This window comes from Podarcis muralis, chromosome 16 (assembly GCF_964188315.1).
Source record: "Podarcis muralis chromosome 16, rPodMur119.hap1.1, whole genome shotgun sequence".
NCBI lineage: Eukaryota > Metazoa > Chordata > Lepidosauria > Squamata > Lacertidae > Podarcis > Podarcis muralis.
In genome coordinates, this window is record NC_135670.1 from 9979573 (window position 1) to 9999498 (window position 19926).

Below are 19926 nucleotides of genomic sequence, written 5' to 3' on the forward strand. Positions count from 1 at the left end.
AATCCCAGCAGACCCATGAGGGTGGAGACAGACGCCTCAGACAGAGCCGTGGGAGCCGTCCTGTTGCAACAAGACCAGCAGGGGGACTGGAGGCCGTGCGCCTTCTACTCGAGGAAGCTCAGCAAGTCGGAGCAGAATTATACCATCTGGGACAGGGAGTTGCTAGTCATCCATGCAGCGTTCAAGGCATGGCGGCACTTCCTTATCGGAGCCAGACACACAGTGCAGGTCCACACGGACCACAAGAATCTGGAGTACTGGCGCACGGCTAGGTTCCTCAACCAGAGACACATTAGATGGGCAGAGTTCTTCGCGGATTTCGACTTCAAGATAGAGTACATCCCAGGCGACAACAACGTGATGGCGGATGCATTGTCCAGAAAGCCGCAATACCTTGAGGAGGCGGCACCGTCGGCGGCCAAGCACATTTTCGCACCGGAAGCGTGGGCATGCGCGTCGGCAACCGTGGACCTGGACGCCGTACGTCGCGCGCTGCGGGAAGACCCCTTCGCACAAGCCAAGATGGAGGAGGTGCACAAGGGCACAGCGAAGGCCGACGAGTTCCAGATACGAGATGGGTTGCTCCTCCACAAGGGAGCACTCTACGTGCCGGGAGACGACCTCCGCGCAAGGGTCCTGCAGCAGCTACACGACGCTCCCACCGCCGGGCACTTTGGCAAAGAAAAGACTGTCGAACTAGTAGCCAGAGACTTTTGGTGGCCCAAGATGCGGGGGGAAGTAGCGGATTACGTCTCGAGATGTGACACCTGCCAAAGGGCCAAGTCAGTTCACAAACCGCCGGCGGGACTGCTGGAACCGCTGCAGACACCGTCTGAACCGTGGGAGAGGGTGGCCCTGGACTTCGTCACGGATCTGCCCAGTTCGAGGGGAAAGACAGCAGTGCTAGTGGTGGTGGACATGTTTACTAAAATGGCACACTTCATTCCGTGTGCGAAGGTAGCCACGGCAGAGCAGACCGCCAAACTGTTCATAGACCACGTGTTCAAAGTCCACGGTCTGCCACGGTCTATTCTCTCCGACCGGGGGCGACAGTTCATCTCGAACTTCTGGCAGAAGCTGATGGGCATTCTGAACGTCAAAGTCAATTTGGCGTCGGCGAGACACCCACAGACCAACGGGCAAGCGGAGAGGGTCAACGCCATCATGCAGCAGTACCTGAGATGCTACGCCAATCAGCAGCCCACGACATGGGTGGACTACCTGCCACTCGCCGAGTTCGCTTACAACAATACGAAGCACGTGTCGACGGGGGTGACGCCGTTCTTCGCCAACAACGGGAGGCATCCCAGAACCTTCCCGAGTTTAGAGAGAGTGGGGGAGGGGGAGCCACAGGCAGCGGAAGCCTTAGCGTCGGAGTTGCAGGAAGTCCACGAACAACTCAGGAGGCAGTTAGAACTAGCAAAACACGCATACAAAGTGCAGGCCGACAGACACAGAAGAGTTGGGGAAGACATACAGGTGGGAGACTGGGTCTGGTTAGCAGCGCAAGCAGTGCCGACCAGATCGTTAGCGAAGAAGAAGCTAGGACATAAGCAGCTAGGACCTTACCAAGTCCAGGCACAGGTCAATCCAGTGGCCTTCCGGTTGGCTCTTCCGGAGGGTTCCAGAATGCATCCGGTGTTCCATAGATCGGTGCTCACGCCCTACAAAGCACCTCATAGATTTCAGGAGCCAGACACAGCACCAGACCCGCTCAGAGAAGGGCCCAGGAAGGGGGGGTCGCCAAGGAGGGGGCACATCAACGAGGTCACAGAGATTTTAGACTCGAGATGGGGGGAAGAGGGAGTAGAATATCTCCTAGCCAGAGAGGGTACCCCGGCCAGTGCCAACAGCTGGGTACCGGACTATGCTTTGGAGGAGCCTCTGCTCAAAGAGGAGTTTCATGCCCTCTTCCCACACAGGCCCATGCCAGCCGAGTATTTCGACGACTGGCTCTTCACACCCACTCTTTCAGCCAGCACATTCCAGGGGTTCGCCTCGGACGAGGAACAGGCCCCAGTCACGAGCTCCCAGGTGGGTTCGCCACCGGGGTCTGCCTCAGACAGCTCTTATTGGTGGGACGATCGACAAGAGGAGCAGTGGCGCAGGAAGTGGCTGAGGGGTCCTTGGCTGGGACCACCCGAAGAGGGGGAGGGGGGCGAGACGGACATGGACGTGTTGGGGGAAGACGTGGGGTTCGAGCACGGAGACAGAGAGATGGAAGCAGAGGAGAGCGACGTAGACGAGTACATGGGGGACGAACTGTATCCTGCACGCACCCCCGCTACGACGGAGCACCCAGTACCCACACCGGAAGGAGGGGAGGGGGGAAGGGGGGGCTTCGAGGGGGGGATGGATGTCAGGGGTTCAGGAGCAGAGGGACAGGAAAGGGAGGAATTAGAGACCGAGGGAGAGGAATCCGAGGGAGAGGTCAGCGATGATAGCCGTCCGAGGTCTCTAAGTCTCTCCAGCGAATCAGAGGATTCACAGAAAGGGGCTCCCGTGATCAGAGCTAGGGGGTTGCCAGAGGGAACACCTCAGGAAGGAGGGGCCAGAGGGGACTCAGAGAGCAGCAGCTGGAAATCGGGACCAGCTTCCCCACCGGAGAGCAGTAGAGGGGAGGAGCCCCAGGCATCGGCAGCAGGCAGCTTTCCGTCAGCGGAAGGACATGAGTCAGGGTTAGCCACGCCTGCATCAGAGAGCGAGGAAACGGTCAAAAGGAAGGTCAGGGGCAGCGCGCGCGCGCCAAGTTCAAATGTACAAGAGGGTGGCGCAATGAGCAGCCCGGAGAGGGAGCCGGGTCCCAAAGCCCGCCGAAGAGAGGGGGAGGAGTCCGAGGGGTCCGCATCCGAGGCGTCCAGGAAGGAAGGCACCCCGGGGGGTAGTAGGACCCAGAGGCGGAAGGAGAAACGCAGAAGGTGGAGTAAGGCTAGAGTCTTAAACTGGTGTACAGGGGGCGGAGACTCAGACGAGGCTTCGCTGGTCTAGGGTCTAGACGTAGAGACGCACGCTAGGGTTTGAAAATGGGAACTAAACTTCAATAAAGACTTTTGTACAGTTCTGCTGGCTAGCGTTGGTCTTCTGTGAGCTGGGACCTGGAGGCAGTCTCTGACAGCATGTTAGACGCCTTCCGACCTGAGGGGCTCATCTTCCAGCGTCATAACTTTTATATGCCTGTTGTCTTTGTCCATGGAGTTTTCTTGGCAAGGATACTGGAGTGGCTTGCCGGTTCCTCCTCCAGGTAGATCACGTTTGGTCAAAACTCTCCACTATGACCTGTTCATCTTGTGTGCCCTGCTCGGCGTAGTTCACGGGTGTCAGACACAAGGCCTGCTGGCCGAATCTGGCCCGCGAGACCTCGTCATGTGGCCCGTGTAGCCTGGTCTATATATATCTGTGAGGGAAGCTTGGGCTGCGGCACGCGCGCAGGGCGCCTCGGGTCCCTTCTGCGCAGGCGCAGGCCTCCCCCTCCTCCAGCTACCTAGCCGAGACTTGACACAGCGAGGGCGGGGTTGGATATGGGAGGCTGCCGCTGCTGCTCTCAACTTCTTTTCGGGCTCGCCGGGGTGAAATAAGTCCCGGCGGGAGCGCAGCGCGCCTGCGCGAGGTGGAACGTGGAGAAGGGCAGAGCCGGCTTCGCGCGCGTTGGAGAGAGGGAGACTGAGAGCACGCTTGTGTTTCAGGAGCGCGCCCTGTGAATACTTGGGGCAGCGTGCTTTTGCTTTTCTTTTCTTTATTTATTTCTTTAGGTGCGTTTCCGCGCTGCCCAATGAACAGCATCCTCTGCCTCTGGGGATTCGCGATTCAAAAGCAAATTTGATACGTAAATAACGTCAGGCGTGGCTTCTGCAGGGTGCGTGTTGCAAAAATTTATATATGGAAAAAAAGCTGATAAGGAATTGGTTTATATTGGTTTATATATGGGGAAAAAGCTGATAAGGAATTGGTTTATATTGGTTTATATATGGGGAAAAAGCTGATAAGGAATTGGTTTATATTGGTTTATATATGGGGGAAAAGCTGATAAGGAATTGGTTTATTTCATGCAATTTTTTCCTCAATGTTATTACAGGGTCCGGCCATCAGTTCCCGCCCTCCTCAAAGGTGTAGGGTAGGTAGCAAAGGGGAAAAAATCCAAACAAATGCTCGAATAAAATTTGGGGAATGAGAAAAATTAAAACCTGCACATCTTGTGTAACTTAAACACCAAGCCAAACAGGAAACAATTTTTATATTCATATATGTATTCAAATGAAATCAAGGTGTAGTGTTCCATGAGCCAGAAGCTCTGCATTACTTAATCCAGCTGTTAAAGGTGTCATGGGCTTTGAAGACACTCGAACTCGAACCGGCCCTTTGAGGGTGACCAAACTGCTGATGCGGCCCCCGATGAATTTGAATTTGACACCCCTGGCGTAGTTCATAGCTTCTCTGAGTTCTTCAAGCCCCTTCGTCACGGCAAGGCAGTGATCCATGAAGGGGATACCTGGGCTTACTCTCAGGGAAAAGTCAGAAGGGGTGTTCAATTTCTGAAGCAGCCTCCCACACGCCCGGGATTTAATCAAGGAAGAATTCATTGTGAAACCTAAACAGGAGCTGGTTCAGTTCCTTTGTCGCCTTCTTTCAAGAGCCGTTCCCTAAGCCTCGGGCAATTATGATGTTTAACCCCCTAATTAGTCAGCACAATTAATTTGCCTCCTTAAATACCTGAAGTGGCCCACATCATATGGGGGTTTCCTGGGCTTTCAAAACTGGGGGTGGGGGGGTTATATTTTTGCCTTTGCTTTCCTAATCATGGAGTCCTTCCTCCTGGGTTCTTTCCTGTTTCCATCCGCCGTGGGTGAATTTAAATTTATTATATTTGTTGTTTGAGGGGGGGAGGTTTTTTTGGGGGGGGGATAGCACACAGGCAGCTTACAAGTAGCTCCAGAGGCTAAGTTTGGTCAGAATCGAGTATACTTTTCCAGAGTTAATGCTAAATACATTACTTCTGGTAAATTAGCTGCTAGAGGGCCGTGACAATTTGTGCCCCAGGCCTTTTTAGACTTGTCTACCCATGTAGTAGGGATGCGGGTGGTGCTGTGGGTTAAACCACAGAGCCTAGGGCTTGCTGATCAGAAGGTCGGTGGTTCGAATCCCCGCCACGGGGTGAGCTCCCGTTGCTCGGTCCCTGCTCCTGCCAACCTAGCAGTTTGAAAGCACATCAAAGTGCAAGTAGATAAATAGGTACCACTCCAGCGGGAAGGTAAACGGCGTTTCCGTGCGCTGCTCTGGTTTCGCCAGAAGCGGCTTAGTCATGCTGGCCACATGACCAGGAAGCTGTATGCCGGCTCCCTCGGCCAATAAAGCAAGATGAGCGCAAAACCCCAGAGTCGGTCACGACTGGACCTAACGGTCAGGGGTCCCTTTACCTTTTACCCATGTAGTATCTGAAACCAAAGTGGCGCATGGGTTGCCAGATGTTAATTCCACCCCCACCTCCCGCCCTACTATTAGAGGAAAAGGGCTTTCCTAAAACAAAACAAAAGAATTATTGTCCAAATGAAGAGAACAAAAAGGAACAAAAAATTGTAGAACTGGGAGGGACCACAAGGGTCATCTAGTCCAACCCCTTGCAAGGCAGGAATCTTTTTGCCCAGCATGGGACTTGAACCCACAACCCCGAGATTAAAGTCTCGTGCTCTACCAACTCGGGGAGTTTTTAATGTCTGGTGTCTTGCTGTGTTTCTTATACAGTGGTACCTTGGTTTAAGAACAGCTTAGTTTATGAACAACTTGGATTAAGAACACTGCAAACCCGGAAGTAGGTGTTTTGGTTTGTGAACTTTGCCTTGGAAGCAGAACATGTTCCGCTTCCTGTTGAGTGTGTTCCATTTGTAAATTGAGTCCCCCGCTGCTATGGGAAAGCACGCCTTGGTTTAAGAATGCTTTGGTTTAAGAACGGACTTCCAGAACGGATTAAGTTCATAAAGCAAGGTGCCACTGTATTCTGCTGTTGGGAGCTGACAAGAGTGGCTGGTACAACTCAGTCAGAAGGGTGGGGTATAAGTAATAAATTAATTATCATCATCTTCACTTACTTGCCTTCCGTCCCACCAGCCACCGCGACTGCTGAGCTGATAAGAACTCCATTTCACGCAAAACAAAAAATAAACAGGAAAATAAATAGGAAATTCCACCAGCTGGTGAAAACTTGTTTTGCCCTCCGTACCTGCTTGCGCCCCGGACTGCTGCTTCGCCCTGCCATTTCTGCTCCCGCCAGAGCCAGGTTGCGCTTGGACCTGTGCAGGAAACGGGCCACGAGCCCACGCGTCCCACGGCACACCTTCAGGTCCCCCAGGGAGCGCGTGCCAGTCTTGGACAGGTGCTGCAGCGGCGCTTTCCGTGGCACCTCCAGCTTGGCCTTCCCTGCCAAGCGAGCCCGCAGGGGCAGTTCGCAGAGCGACGGGTGCAAAAGGCAAGCTTCCGAGCAGGGCCCTGGGAAGGGAGGGAGAGAGGAAGGAAGGAAGAGAGGGAGGCAAGGTATTAATGGCAGGTAATAAGAGCCTCCGGGACTTGCTGATCAGAAGGTCGGCGGTTCGAATCCCTGCGATGGGGTGAGCTCCCGTTGCTCTGTCCCTGCTCCTGCCAACCTAGCAGTTCGAAAGCACGTCAAAGTGCAAGTAGATAAATAGGTACCGCTCCGGCGGGAAGGTAAACGGCGTTTCCGTGCGCTGCTCTGGTTCGCCAGAAGCGGCTTAGTCATGCTGGCCACATGACCCGGAAGCTGTACGCCGGCTCCCTCGGCCAATAAAGCGAGATAAGCGCCGCAACCCCAGAGTCGGTCACGACTGGACCTAATGGTCAGGGGTCCCTTTACCTTTACCTTTAAAATAGCCTGCATCTTCAGAGGCGCTCTACCCCTGAACATCACAATTGCTGGTGGGGTACAGGACACAGGGGGATCAGAAGTTGCGTGATTTCTACAGGATGCTATGGGACACAGTGGCGGAGCTTCATGCTCCAGCACCGGGGGCGCGGAGAGCAGGTGGGGACGGGGCTGGCGCACGTCCTGGGGGCAGGTGTGCTGCCCGTAGGGGCATGGCACACATTCTGGGGGCGTGGCACCCGGCGCAGGCAGGGGGGCAGCCGCGATGGCACCCCACTGGGATTGCGCTGCCGGGGGCGGTGCGTTCCCTCCGCACTCCTCTTCTTCCACCAGTGATGGGACACGAACCAACTGGAAAATAAGCACTACGTCCGCCCTGAAACTTCTGTATGCAAAAACAATATTGGAAGTGGGATTGTGCACAGGCAACTCCCCACTTATGCGGGAGTTATATTCAGGGGCTCTGCACGCATAAGTGGAACGCATGAAAACGGGGAACACCGTGGTTCGTGAGAAGACCCTCCCCCAGAGCCTGGGGAGGGTCTCCTTACGAGCCACAAGGATTCTCCAGGGTGCTCTCCACTTCCAGGTTCCACTTCCAGGTTCCCAGCTCTGTCACACACAAGTAGATCGCTCACACGTGAGGAGTCATCTGTATAACCTTCCTGACACCATAATGAGCACAAATAGCTATGGAGAGACAATAAGGAGGAGGTGTGGAAGGACCCTGAGTCACAGGAGCAGGAAATACTTCTTAAACATACAGTGTTTACAATAGCCACCTCAATTTCAAGGCGCTAGACACATAGCTGTCAACTTACAGATTTGAAAATAAGGGACCAGCAGCCTCAAAAATAAGGGATCAGCAGCCAAAATAAGGGATTTTCCAAGCACAGGTATGTTCAACTTCTGAGCCCCTCCAAACCAAAGGAAGAAAGCCCAGCCAGCAGCCAAACGAAGCCTCAAGCGGTGGTTCCCACAGCGCAGCAACCCGGCAAAGGAGGTGCAGCAAGAGAAACCATCATCACCTCTCCGCTGGGAAGCGCTGAGCAAAGGCAAGTCCCCAGGCAACGCAGCCGATTTGATCGGCACAAGGCATGCAAGCTCCACCACCCCCCAGTCGTTCTTAGACTCCTTATTGGGTGAGCAACGCAGCCAAGCAACACAGTTGGAGCCTCCCTCCTCCCTGGCCGGCAGGGAGGGAGGGAGAGGAGCTGCTTCCTTTGAAACCCAGGAAATTTAAGGGACATCATCAATAAGGGACAGCAGCGGGACACGGCGCTGGGATAAGGGACTTTCCCGCCAAATAAGGGACGGTTGACAGCTATGGCTAGACACCTGTCTCATTTCAACTGTTAATTGATTACAGAGGGCTGAAGCTGCAACACTAAAAGTCCAGTTTCTAGTGCAGGCTAAAGACACCGCTGGGGCAGGTGGTTACTCTCAGCGGTGGCCATTTTGAGGATCACAGTTGCCATGCAAGGAGGAGAGGTCTTTGAGCATGTTCACAATGTTTTAGGCTGCACTGTAGTAAGAATGAGTACACAGCGTATTACACTTTCATAAGAACAATGATGCCAAAAACTGTTAGTAATAATACTCAAGGCAATTTGTCATTAATCATCTGCTTTGTGTCTTAAAAGTAAAACGATGTAAGTAGGGACAAGACATCCTGCGAGGGCAATTAGCTCCTTGAACTCCTGACATGTTTTATCTGCACGGAGGAACAGGTGGGTGGGAACTGTCTGGATTCCAAGGTGGCAGTCCTCATGATTCAAGCAGTCGCTGACCTCAACCTGTATCCGCTGGCTCATTATTTGCCAGGTTCAAAGATGGCAACTTCACTCAGCTTCAGCAGCCAGCACCTTTGGCTGGATCTGCCTGATCACAAACAGCCAGGTCCAAAGATGGCTACCAAAGCAAGCCACTTCCCTCACCTGTATCTGCTGAGGAGTTGGGCCCATCCTCCTCCGACGCCTTGGCGCAGAATACCTCCTGGAAGTCCGCTTCTGGTGGGGAGTGAGGAAATGAAAGGCGGGAAAGAAATGGTTTTAAATGGGGCGTTTTGGTAGCTCAGAAGCAGAGAACACCTTTTGCATGCAGATCCCAGATTCAATCCCCAGCATCTTGTGGTACATAACTTGCAAGTGTCCCGTGGGGGAAAAACCGGGAAATCCCATTTTTCTGTGTGCGAACATGCTGGCCACTTTGAGTGCTGTGATCTTGTGTGATTTCGCACTGAGATCTCACCCCAAAAAATGCTGGGGAGGGCGCAATAATACGTAGCACATGCTCTTGTGAGAAAGCACGGTCTTGAAAACAGCACGTATGGGATATTTAAGATGCAGACAAACCAACAATTTGTGTTTTGCTAGATAGGTACATAAAAGGAGCTGAAGCTCACAGAGTTTTCCTGCAAACCTGCTGGAGAGAATTTGGTGAGAGACAAGCCTACTGTGCCCTGACACTGGGGGTGGGCATAGCTATATATTCTCCTACCTGCCTGGGCACGTCCTCTCCCTCTTTCCATCTCTTTCCGCTGTGCCAGCAACGTGACGACATCTGCCATATTTGAGCTCCAAGTTCAGACTACATTTTAAGACAGACTTAAGTATGCCTTGGGGATGCGGGTGGCGCTGTGGGTTAAACCACAGAGCCTAGGACTTGCCGATCAGAAGGTCGGCGGTTCGAATCCCCAAGACGGGGTGAGCTTCCGTTGCTCGGTCCCTGCTTCTGCCAACCTAGCAGTTCAAAAGCACGTCAAAGTGCAAGTAGATAAATAGGTACCGCTCCGGTGGGAAGGTAAACGGCATTTCCATGCACTGCTCTGGTTCACCAGAAGTGGCTTAGTCATGATGGCCACATGGCCCGGAAGCTGTACGCCAGCTCCCTCGGCCAATAAAGCGAGATGAGCGCCGCAACCCCAGAGTCGGCCACGACTGGACCTAATGGTCAGGGGTCCCTTTACCATTTAAGTATGCCTTTGTAGCTGAATTACCAATTGACGCCTGCCTGAGCAAAGCTGCTGTACCGGTTACTCTTCAACAAGTATTCCGAGAAAGTGAATGTTAATTTTACCTTTTACGAGACTGTGTGCTTGTCATTTGAAGGGGAGAAATGCCAGGAAAATCCAGTCTGCCTTAAAGCATCCTGGATTACTCAAACCAAAAGGCTAAAACTAGGCCAAGTTTCCTTTGTAGCTGCAAAAGGATGGAATTCTGCTGAAATCAAACTTGAGGAAGGAAGGATAATATCCAGGGGTTGGTTTTTTTCCCAGGTGGGCGCCATTCAGTGGCATAGCTAGCTGCTGGGGTGCCCGGTGCGGCACGCTCGTGCTGCATGGGTGAGCCACCCATGGGGGCGGGGGGCGCTGCGTGGAGCCTCTCCGCCGCCTCCCCCTCAGCTGTAGGGCGGCTGAGGGAGAGGCAGTACGCAGGCGCAAGCCCCATGCTGCCGTTTCAGGCCGTGTGGAACTTGCAGGTGCCCAAGCCACCACACGTCACTCCCAGGAGAGACACGTGGCTCGGGCACGCTGCAGGCCGTGCGGTAAGTGTTAGAATTCCTGCTCCGTGGTTGCAGTCATGGGACTGTTGTCCTTCACATGACGGTGTATGTTTTGACTCCACAGAGTGGGAAGTGACGGAGACAGGATGTTTGTGTTACTGTGTGCCGTGAAGTGGGACTATTGTCCTTTGTTCTCTCTCTCTTTGCTGTCTGATGCTAGAGAGAGAGGGAGCCATGTTGCACTGCTCCATGTGTGTTTATATGTAAATAAAGTAGATTAGCCAAAATGCTGAGGTCTGTTACGCAAGCTGCGCAGACTCTGCAGATCCCTAAGTGTGTGGATGTCTCTTGGCATCGGTCGCTGTGGTGTTCGGGCTGAAGAAAGCTTTTGAAGCTCCCAAACGATCGACCAGGAGGGAGGGAACATGCCAGTCTCCCAGTGCCTGCTGCGTTTCATTACGTTTGTTGACTGAACTAAAAAGTTTCATGAGCCCAATTTTTTTTTTACTCATATTTTTGTCATTTCGTCACACCCCCCATCTGTGATGCCACCCAGGGCAGCCCACACCCCCTTCCTCCGCCACTGGCACCATTGCCATGATAAGAGAACGAGGGAGGCGCTCATGGTGAATTCCAGTACCTCTTTTGTTGGTACTAAAGGGTTAAGAGGTAACAAGTCGCTCTAATCACTGAGCAGCTGGAAGTCATTAAGCATCCAGGAATGTGAGTTAGTTTGTATAAATAGTCAGTTCACCCGTGTGTTCTCCCTCTTCCCTCCTTTGATCTGACTCGCAGACTCAGTTTGTGGCCATGGGCATGTTTGCTGATATGAGTTAAGTTTAGAGTAAAGTTTTCTTTATGCCGGAGATAAAAGCATGTGTGCTTTATCGCCAGGGTTTTTTTTTTTTTTTGTAAATAAAGTTTTTCCTGAGTTCCAAAGTGCTTGCTCCAGGATTCTTCATTGAAAGGTACTGACTCTCCTGCCTTCTTCAACCGCTGCACGAAATTCTCTGCTGAGATAAGATTTATGGCGTTGGAAGCGCACTGGACGTCTACTTAACATTAAACTAATTAAAGTTTAATGGACAGGTTATGGCTGTTTGTACGTCAAGAAGGAGATAAGGAGTGCAGTTCAGAGTGATTTATGAAAGGATTGGAGTGAAGACAGAAGCGGTTGCCAACAACGAAAGCCTTCAAAGCAGCTTGAGTCCTGCAACGTGCCTAGAAAAGGTTTTAAACAGGCACTGCACAGTTTGTACTCGCTGGAAGACGTCTTATTCCTCAAGGAGCCACCTCAGCAGCTGGGAGACGGTCTACAGGTGTGTGAGTATCGTTCCTAAGCCCCAGGGAGGATGGCAGAGTCCCAGGAAAGTTTTGCTGTCCCATTTACGCGACTCAATGGGAAAAAATTGGCAAGATTGGAAGGCTAGAGTAAGGGTTTGGTTGCAAGCAAAAGAGTTGTGGAGTTGTACTGAAGCACCGCCTTTACAGGCAGCTGCAGACGCGTCTGCAGGAGACAAAGCAGCAGCAGCAGCAGCTTCACAGAAACATTAAACTAATTAAAGTTTAATGGACATCTTTTTCTAGAAAAAACAGCACTGATAATATCTAATAAATACAGTGGGACCTCGGGTTAAGTACTTAATTTGTTCCGGAGGTCCGTTCTTAACCTGAAACTGTTCTTAACCTGAAGAACCACTTTAGCAAATGGGGCCTCCCGCTGCACGATTTCTGTTCTCATCCTGAAGCAAAGTTCTTAACCCGAGGTACTATTTCTGGGTTAGCGGAGTCTGTAACCTGAAGCGTATGTAACCTGAAGCGTCTGTACCATTGTATATCCTTTCCTAGCATCTGTCCACATCGCAACAAAACACACCCACGTCATGTTCTCCGCCATCCAGCTTCCTTCAGCTCGGTCTACTCACCATTCTCGCAGGTCGTGACAATCCCCGGATCGCTGTGAGACCTCAGCAGAGGACCCCGGACAGAAGGCAGGCGGTACGAGGCCTCGCTGCTCCGTCGCTGCCGCCCGGCGCCTTTGCGTCCTGGCAGCGAGGCCTTGGGCTTGACCCGCACCTCGGGGAAGCAAGGCCCGGCGCTTTGGCCTAAGCTCTCCAGGCGCTGGCAGCTGTGCGTATGGGCACTGCCCGCCTCCCGCAAGCCCTCGTAGCCCGTGGAGCCGGGCGTGGAGCAGGAGTATGAGCGCTCCCCGCGCAGGCGCGCCTGGGGCGTCTCCTCAAAAGGGCCCTGCAGGGTGGGGCTCTGAGGGTGGAGGCCGCACTGCCCGCAGTCCACGCTCAAGCAGTAGTCAGCCCGGCTGCGCTGGATGGAGCGGAACAAGACGTAATCCACCGAGCAGACCGAACCGCTGGCGTCCAGCAGGCAGGAGTCCTCGGATGGGCTGCTGTCGCCAGGAATGTCCACAATCTCCGACATAATCAGGGAGCCGCTGTCCATGGAAACCGCTGCAGGGGAGAGAGCGAGAGAGAGCCATTTTAGTAAAAATGGCACGCTTCCAGCATCAAAGGAAACGGTTGGAGGATGGATGGCGGCTAACAGATTGAGGCTGAATCCTCAAGACAGAAGTACTGTTTTGGGGGGACAGGAGGCGGGCAGGTGTGGGGGACTCCCTGGTCCTGAATGGGGTAACTGTGCCTCTGAAGGACCAGGTGCGCAGCCTGGGTGTCATTTTGGACTCACAGCTGTCCATGGAGGCACAGGTCAATTCTGTGTCCAGGGCAGCTGTTTATCAGCTCCATCTGGTACGCAGGCTGAGACCCTCCCTGCCCGCGGACTGTCTCGCAGAGTGGTGCATGCTCTGGTTATCTCTCGCTTGGACTACTGCAATGCGCTCTACGTGGGGCTACCTTTGAAGGCGACCCGGAAACTACAATTAAACCAGAATGCAGCAGCTAGACTGGTGACTGGGAGCGGCCGCCGAGACCACATAACACCAGTCTTGAAAGACCTACACTGGCTCCCAGTACGTTTCCGAGCACAATTCAGAGTGTTGGTGCTGACCTTTAAAGTCCTAAATGGCCTCGGTCCAGTATACCTGAAGGAGCGTCTCCACCTCCATCATTCTGCCCGGACACTGAGGTCCAGCACCGAGGGCCTTCTGGCGGTTCCCTCACTGTGAGAAGCCAAGTTACAGGGAACCAGGCAGAGGGCCTTCTCGGTAGTGGCACCCGCCCTGTGGAACGCCCTCCCACGAGATGTCAAAGAGAAAAATAACTACCAAACTTTTAGAAGACCTCTAAAGGCAGCCCTGTTTAGGGAAGCTTTTAATGTTTAATAGGTTATTATATTTTAATGTTTTGTTGGAAGCTGCCCAGAGTGGCTGGGGGGACCCAGCCAGATGGGCGGGTGTGGCATTTGCCTCCTAGGATGGGTCAAGGAAAGGGCTAAAATGGGTGTGATGTAATTGGCCAGTGAGAATGCAAGGGGGGAGTAAAAGATAGAGTGGGAGGTTTTGAAAGTCAGTTGAGGTTTGTCAGTTGGGAGTTGAGACTTGGGTGTTGGAGAAGAAAGAGGGTGGAATAGGTGTGGGTTGGTCGAGCTGTGTGGTGAGAGAGTGAGAGGAATTGTTAGGTTGAGTCAGATAGTTAGTTGGAATAATCAGTTTGAAGTTGTTAGGAACTAAGATTTAAGAAACTGACAAGAGAAAAATAAACCGAAACCATACGCTTGTTCCTGCATGTAAAAATAAACTTGATTATTTGTTTATGCGAACAACTGACTGGACTCCGTGTGTCCCGTGAGAAGTGGGGTGGTGGCAGCGAAGAAAGCAACCGCAGTGGTGGCACAGGGTCAATAGACCATGAAACGTCCGGGGGCCCTGTGTGATCTCCACAGCGGGGTATAAATAAATTTTTATTATTATTATTATTATTATTATTATTATTATTATTATTATTATTATTATTATTATTATTATTATTATTATTATTATTGTGTCCATTTGCAGCCCTCTCCGTTTTGCATTTTCCCCATCTCAGGTCCCGTTCTTCCACACCAGTTTGGGATTTTTATCGTTGCCGTCTTTTAAGTCCTTATGGAGGAAGATTAAGTCCCTTCCAGAGAAGAATGACAAATGAAGCTGTTGGACTATGCCGGAATGGCAAAATTGACCGGAAAGCTCCGGAACCAGGAAGACCAAAAATTTAATAAGGAGTGGGGGAAATTTACAATTTACCTTAAAGGCCACTGTAAGCAGCTGAAAACTTTAGCAGGATTGCAATAACACTTGTAACAAGAACTATGGATACAATGGAGTTATTTAAAAAACACACACAACTTGGTTTGTTTTAAAAAGATGCAGTAGGAAAGGTTTAATAACAGAACCCATCAAGGGGAAGGTGGGAGGTCCAGAGATTTGGGAGAATCTTGTAACTTCGGACGTGTGGTGGTATAAAAATATGCAAAACCAAATAAAAATTATTACCAAAAAGAAAAAGAAAGTGAAGTCCTCATTAAAACTCATCCGCATTCTAGCACAAATTTATCCCTGTGTGCACATTTTTATATGCAATTTCCCCTATCATGTGCCTTTTGGGAAAGCAATTTCCCCATATATAATGCATTTTTGGGTGTGTTCTTTTCACGGGGGTATGCCTTTTACGGACATTTTGCCTTAGTGCATGCGTGTTTTATTTTGTTAAAAATACTCTTTTCTCATTTTGCACATAGTTTAGAAAGCAAAAAAAAAAAACCCAAACGCAATAGGGTGAATCACATTCTACTATCAAAACAGTCATCTGGTGCTCATATTCTTCCACACATTACTTCACTGGAGAAATGAACTGCAAAACCCGGAAAAGTGTGGATTCTGAAGTGTGGATTCACGTATAGTTCCGCAAAGTACCAATTAGGTCTTTGAATGCAGAGTGAAATCAAATTTCTCCCCCGCCTAGAGTAGGGCAACCAAGTACAGGCGTCCACAGGAATTTTTTGGGTGGGGGAGGGGGCAGCAAAGTAAATATTCCAGATTGTACATGCTACAATCTTGTCCCTGACATCCTTGGACAGCTCTTTGGTCTTGGTCCTGGTGGCTACTTTGGAATCTGCTGGATTGATTGCTTCTGTCGACAGGTGTCTTTTGTACAGGTACTGTAACGAGCTGGGATTACAGGTAAGGCCTCTCCCTTACAGCAGGTGCTTCTAATCTCAGCTCGTTACATACAGTGAAGATACCAGGTAGCCTGGTTGATAGTGGATCAAATACTTATTTCACACGTTATAATGCACATCAATTTCTGACTTTTGTCTTCTGGGTTTCTGGGGGTTTTCCTGTTGTTATTCTGTCTCTCACAGCTACAATAAACCTACCATTAAAATTATGGACTGGTCATTTCTTCGTCAGAGGGCAAACGAGCAAATTTAGCAGGGGATCAAATGCTTTCCCCCCTCACTGTACCTGTCAGAGATCCGGTCCACCCAGACCCAGTGCTATCGTTAGGGATGCTTGCCTACAAAGATCCTTACCTTCACCACTGAGGACAACAGAAGGGACCCGGTTGCAGGAACAAGGACCATGTGAGGTATCTGTAAACTGCGAGTCAAACAGAGTCACCTGCAGAGCAAAGGCAGAAAATGTTGGTGCGCAGCAAAGTCAGGAACACCTCGCCCCTGGGGGCTGAATGTGGCCCCTCCAAGCCTCTCTTTCTGGCCCTCATGACTCTTCCCAAAGCCACACCCCCTACTGGGCCCTGCTTCAAGCCTTCCTCTCGGGTTCTTGCCTGGCTGAAATGCGTCCCATCACATTGCAGCCACGCCTCTCACTTGCCTGGCTAGGCGATGGAAACTAGCTTACGACCGGTCCCAAGACCTGCATTGGCTCCTAGTACGTTTCCGAGCACAATTCAAAGTGTTGGTGCTGACCTTTAAAGCCCTAAACAGCCTCGGTCCAGTATACCTGAAGGAGCGTCTCCACCCCCATCGTCCAGCCTGGACACTGAGGTCAAGCTCTGAGGGCCTTCTGGCGGTTCCCTCGCTGCGAGAAGCAAAGCTACAGGGAACCAGGCAGAGGGACTTCTCAGTAGTGGCACCTGCCCATCAGATGTCAAGGAAATAAACAACTACAGTGGTACCTCAGTTTTCGAACGTAATCCCTTCTGGAAGACCGTTCGAGTTCCGAAACGTTCGAAAACTGAAAACTCAAAACAGAAGCCTAAAAATGGAAATCTCAATATGAAAAACTCAATATGGAAGCCGCGTTTACAGTTCGACTTCTGAGGCACATTCGAAAACTGAAGCATTTACTTCCGGGTTTACGGTGTTCGAGTTTGAAAACTGAGGTAAAACTGTCTCTGACTTTTAGAAGACAACTGAAGGTAGCCCTGTATCAGGAAGTTTTTAATGTTTGATGTTTTGTTGTGCTTTTACTATTTTCTGTTGGGAGCTGCCTAGGGTGTCTGGAGCAAGCCAGTCAGATGGGCGGCATATTATTATTATTATTATTATTATTATTATTATTATTATTATTATTATTATTTCAAGTCTCCTTTACTTCCTCTAGGAAGACATTGGTTTCCCTCCAGGGAAAGAACCTGGAATATATTGATATATATAGCCCAGATATTGTAAAGGTGTGGTAATCTGTCATGGAACAACCCCCTTGTAACCAGGTAGCAGGGGCTACCCAGACCTCGTTGCTGGTTGCAAAGGGATCCCCATGACACTTCAGGCTTCAGGGCTCCAAAAACTAGTCCAAAGGAAGACTTTCTTGCCTTGAATTGTACCCATTGAATACCTGGCTGTCTCCGTGGAGTCCCATGACGGCCTCATAACTGGGAGGGAAGTCGGTGGGGTAGAGAGGAACCGGGCTGTCCATTGAGCCATTGTAGGTTATGCTGTCAGGAGGAGAAATAATAACCTCATTGTCCATGACACACTTTCCTTCTTGGTTATGCATTTATATCTCACTCTTTCCCCCAAGGAGGTCACAATGGCATGCAGTGAAAAAGGAAGAGACGAGATTCTCTGAAGCCCGTCTTGCAACTCTCCACCTGTGAGAGACACACAACCCACACAGTTTCAAGTCTGTATTTTGCATCAATAAGGACTAGGAACCTGCATATAGTGGTAGAGTCATACCTCGGGTTACAGGTTGTGTTTTTTCGGGTTACGCACCCGCCAAAACCCAGAAGTACCGGAACAGGTTACTTGCGGGTTTCAGCGATCGCACATGTGCAGAAGCGCTAAATTGCGCTTTGCGCAGAAGCACCGAATCGCAACCCACGCGTGTGCAGACGCACCACTGCGGGTTGCGAACGTGCATCCCGCATGGATCACGTTCACGACCCGAGCATCCACTGTACCTTGGTTCTCGAACTTTATCCATTCCGGGTGTCTGTTCGACTCCCGAAACCATTCGAAAACCAAGACGTGGCTTCCGATTGGCGCGGAAGCAGCGTCAAATGTTTGGGTTCCGAAAAACTTTCACAGACCAGAACACTTACTTCTGGGTTTGCGGCGTTTGGGAGACGATTTGTTCGACAACTAAGCTGTTCAAGAACCAAGGTACCGCTGTATTTAAAAACAAGGAAGACTTCTTTCCATCCTCAGCCTCTTTGTCCCCCAAACCGCCCCCAGGCTCCCCCTCTTATCTCCCACACCTTTGGGCATCCGTCTCTGAACTGCAGGTGTACTCTGGAGGGTAATAGGGCGGAGGTGGCACTGGGGGAACAAACTCTTCCAGGTCCAACATATGCTGCAAGAACGTGTCCGGGGGTGATGTGCAATCCAGCGTCACGGAGCTGGAACGTGGAGGGGACAGCTGTGGAAGGAGACAGAAAACAGGGTAAGTGAAGGGGCTGGGCAAGATCTGCAAGGCGCCTGATGTTCTGAGGAGCCCTTTCTCTTGTTGACATAGGCTGGATACACACCGTGTGTCTAAAGCACACAACATCCCTCAAAGGATCCTGGGAACTTTTAGTCTATCCCTCGCCACACTACGGTTCCCACCACACTTAACAAACTATGGTTCCCAGGTTTCTTTAAGCGGGTGTGTGCTTTAAATGTATGGTGGGTATGCAGCCCTGGGGTTAAGTCGGTTTCCTGGGCATAATTTGCAACCCATCAGTTCAAAAGAAGCCCAGAAATGGGATTTATCAGAACCTGGGAAACTTTACGGCCTGTCTAAGAGTCACATCCAAATGAAGAATCCTAAGAACCGTAGTTTGCTGAGGGTGCTGGGAATTGTTGCTTCTTAAGGGGTCAACTACAGTTCCCAGGATTCTTTGGAAGACGCCATGGGCTTTCCATGTGACCAGAATCACGACACATCGACAAGGAATTGTGCCTCCAGTGTTGCGGGTGCATCTCTGTGGAACTCCCTCCCACAAGAAGTCAGACAGGCGCTGCCATCCCTGGTGAGTTTCAGACACCTAATTAAAACCATTTTATTTCAGGAGAACCTTTGCACCACGAATGCTTCTCTGAGGGTTTACATTTTCTGGTGCTGTTTGTTGAAATTGCTTTTCTGAGGTTTAAATTACCGTATTTTTCGCACCATAAGACACACCTGACCATAAGACACACCTAGTTTTTAGAGGGGGAAAGCAAGAAAAAAAATATTCTGCGCAGAGCATGTAAGCGGCTCTCGCTTTTCTTGCTTTAAACCCTTCCGTCCCTCCTCCCGCTTCGCTGAGAAGCCAGCAGAGCAAGAGCAATAGCTGCGCAGCGCCTCTTGTACTGCTGGCTTCCCAGCAAAGCCGGATGAGGGACGAAAGGGAGCCCTTACAAGGGAGCGTTGAGCAGAGCCTGGTAGCGGCTCTTGCTGGCTTTTCCGGGAGGGGTGGGAAGAGACAGAGGGCAGCCCGTCAGTCCCTTCTCCCTCCTCGGGGAAAAGCCCCCCAAAGCTGCACACACGCTCCGTGCAGCTCTTTAAAGGGAGCGCTGAGCAGAGCCTCCCGCCTGCATCCATAAGACGCACACATACAGTGGTGCCTCGCAAGACGAAATTAATTCGTTCCGCGAGTTTTGTCGTCTTGCGATTTTTTTCGTCTTGCGAAGCACGGTGTCGGGAAAGTTTTGGGAAAGCTTCAAAAATCACCAAAGTCTTTAAAAACCTCAAAAAAGGCTACCACACCGCGTTCTATGAGTTGCTCCTCGAAGTCAAGTCGCAACTGTATTAACGGTGTTAAGAAAAAGGAAACAAACTTGCAAGACGTTTCCGTCTTGCGAAGCAAGCCCATAGGGAAAATCGTCTTGCGAAGCAGCTCAAAAAACAAAAAACCCTTTCGTCTAGCGAGTTTTTTGTCTTGCGAGGCATTCGTCTTGCGAGGTACCACTGTATTTCCCCTTACTTTTTAGGAGGGAAAAAGTGCGTCTTATGGAGTGAAAAACACGGTATGCTTCGATTTCTATTCTGATAAGACGCTTTGAGACCTAGATGGTAAAAAGCAGGATATGAACTTTTTAAAAAGAAAGAAAAGAAAGAAATGTATAACGTAGATGCTACCACTTCGAAGGAGGAGATCGAAGGGGAGGGCGAAACTTCAACACTCTCCTTGCAACCCCACTGCTCGAAAGGGAAGTGGTGAGTGAGGGGT

At 51.0% G+C, this 19926-nt stretch overlaps 1 protein-coding gene across 3 annotated transcripts in view; it reads right to left on the reverse strand.

Annotated features, from left to right (window-relative positions):
* ENTREP3 (endosomal transmembrane epsin interactor 3) overlaps window positions 1-19926 on the reverse strand; it is a 46081-nt gene that overhangs the window by 12195 nt on the left and 13960 nt on the right. For all 3 annotated transcript variants that reach the window (XM_028710331.2, XM_028710330.2, XM_028710329.2), the window contains exons 6-11: window positions 17989-18149; window positions 17124-17223; window positions 15857-15944; window positions 12298-12837; window positions 8806-8877; window positions 6212-6477 (exon numbers count right to left, since the gene is read on the reverse strand). In XM_028710331.2, the coding sequence (XP_028566164.2) occupies window positions 6212-6477; window positions 8806-8877; window positions 12298-12837; window positions 15857-15944; window positions 17124-17223; window positions 17989-18149 (1227 nt within the window). The remainder of the gene's footprint in view (window positions 1-6211; window positions 6478-8805; window positions 8878-12297; window positions 12838-15856; window positions 15945-17123; window positions 17224-17988; window positions 18150-19926) is intronic.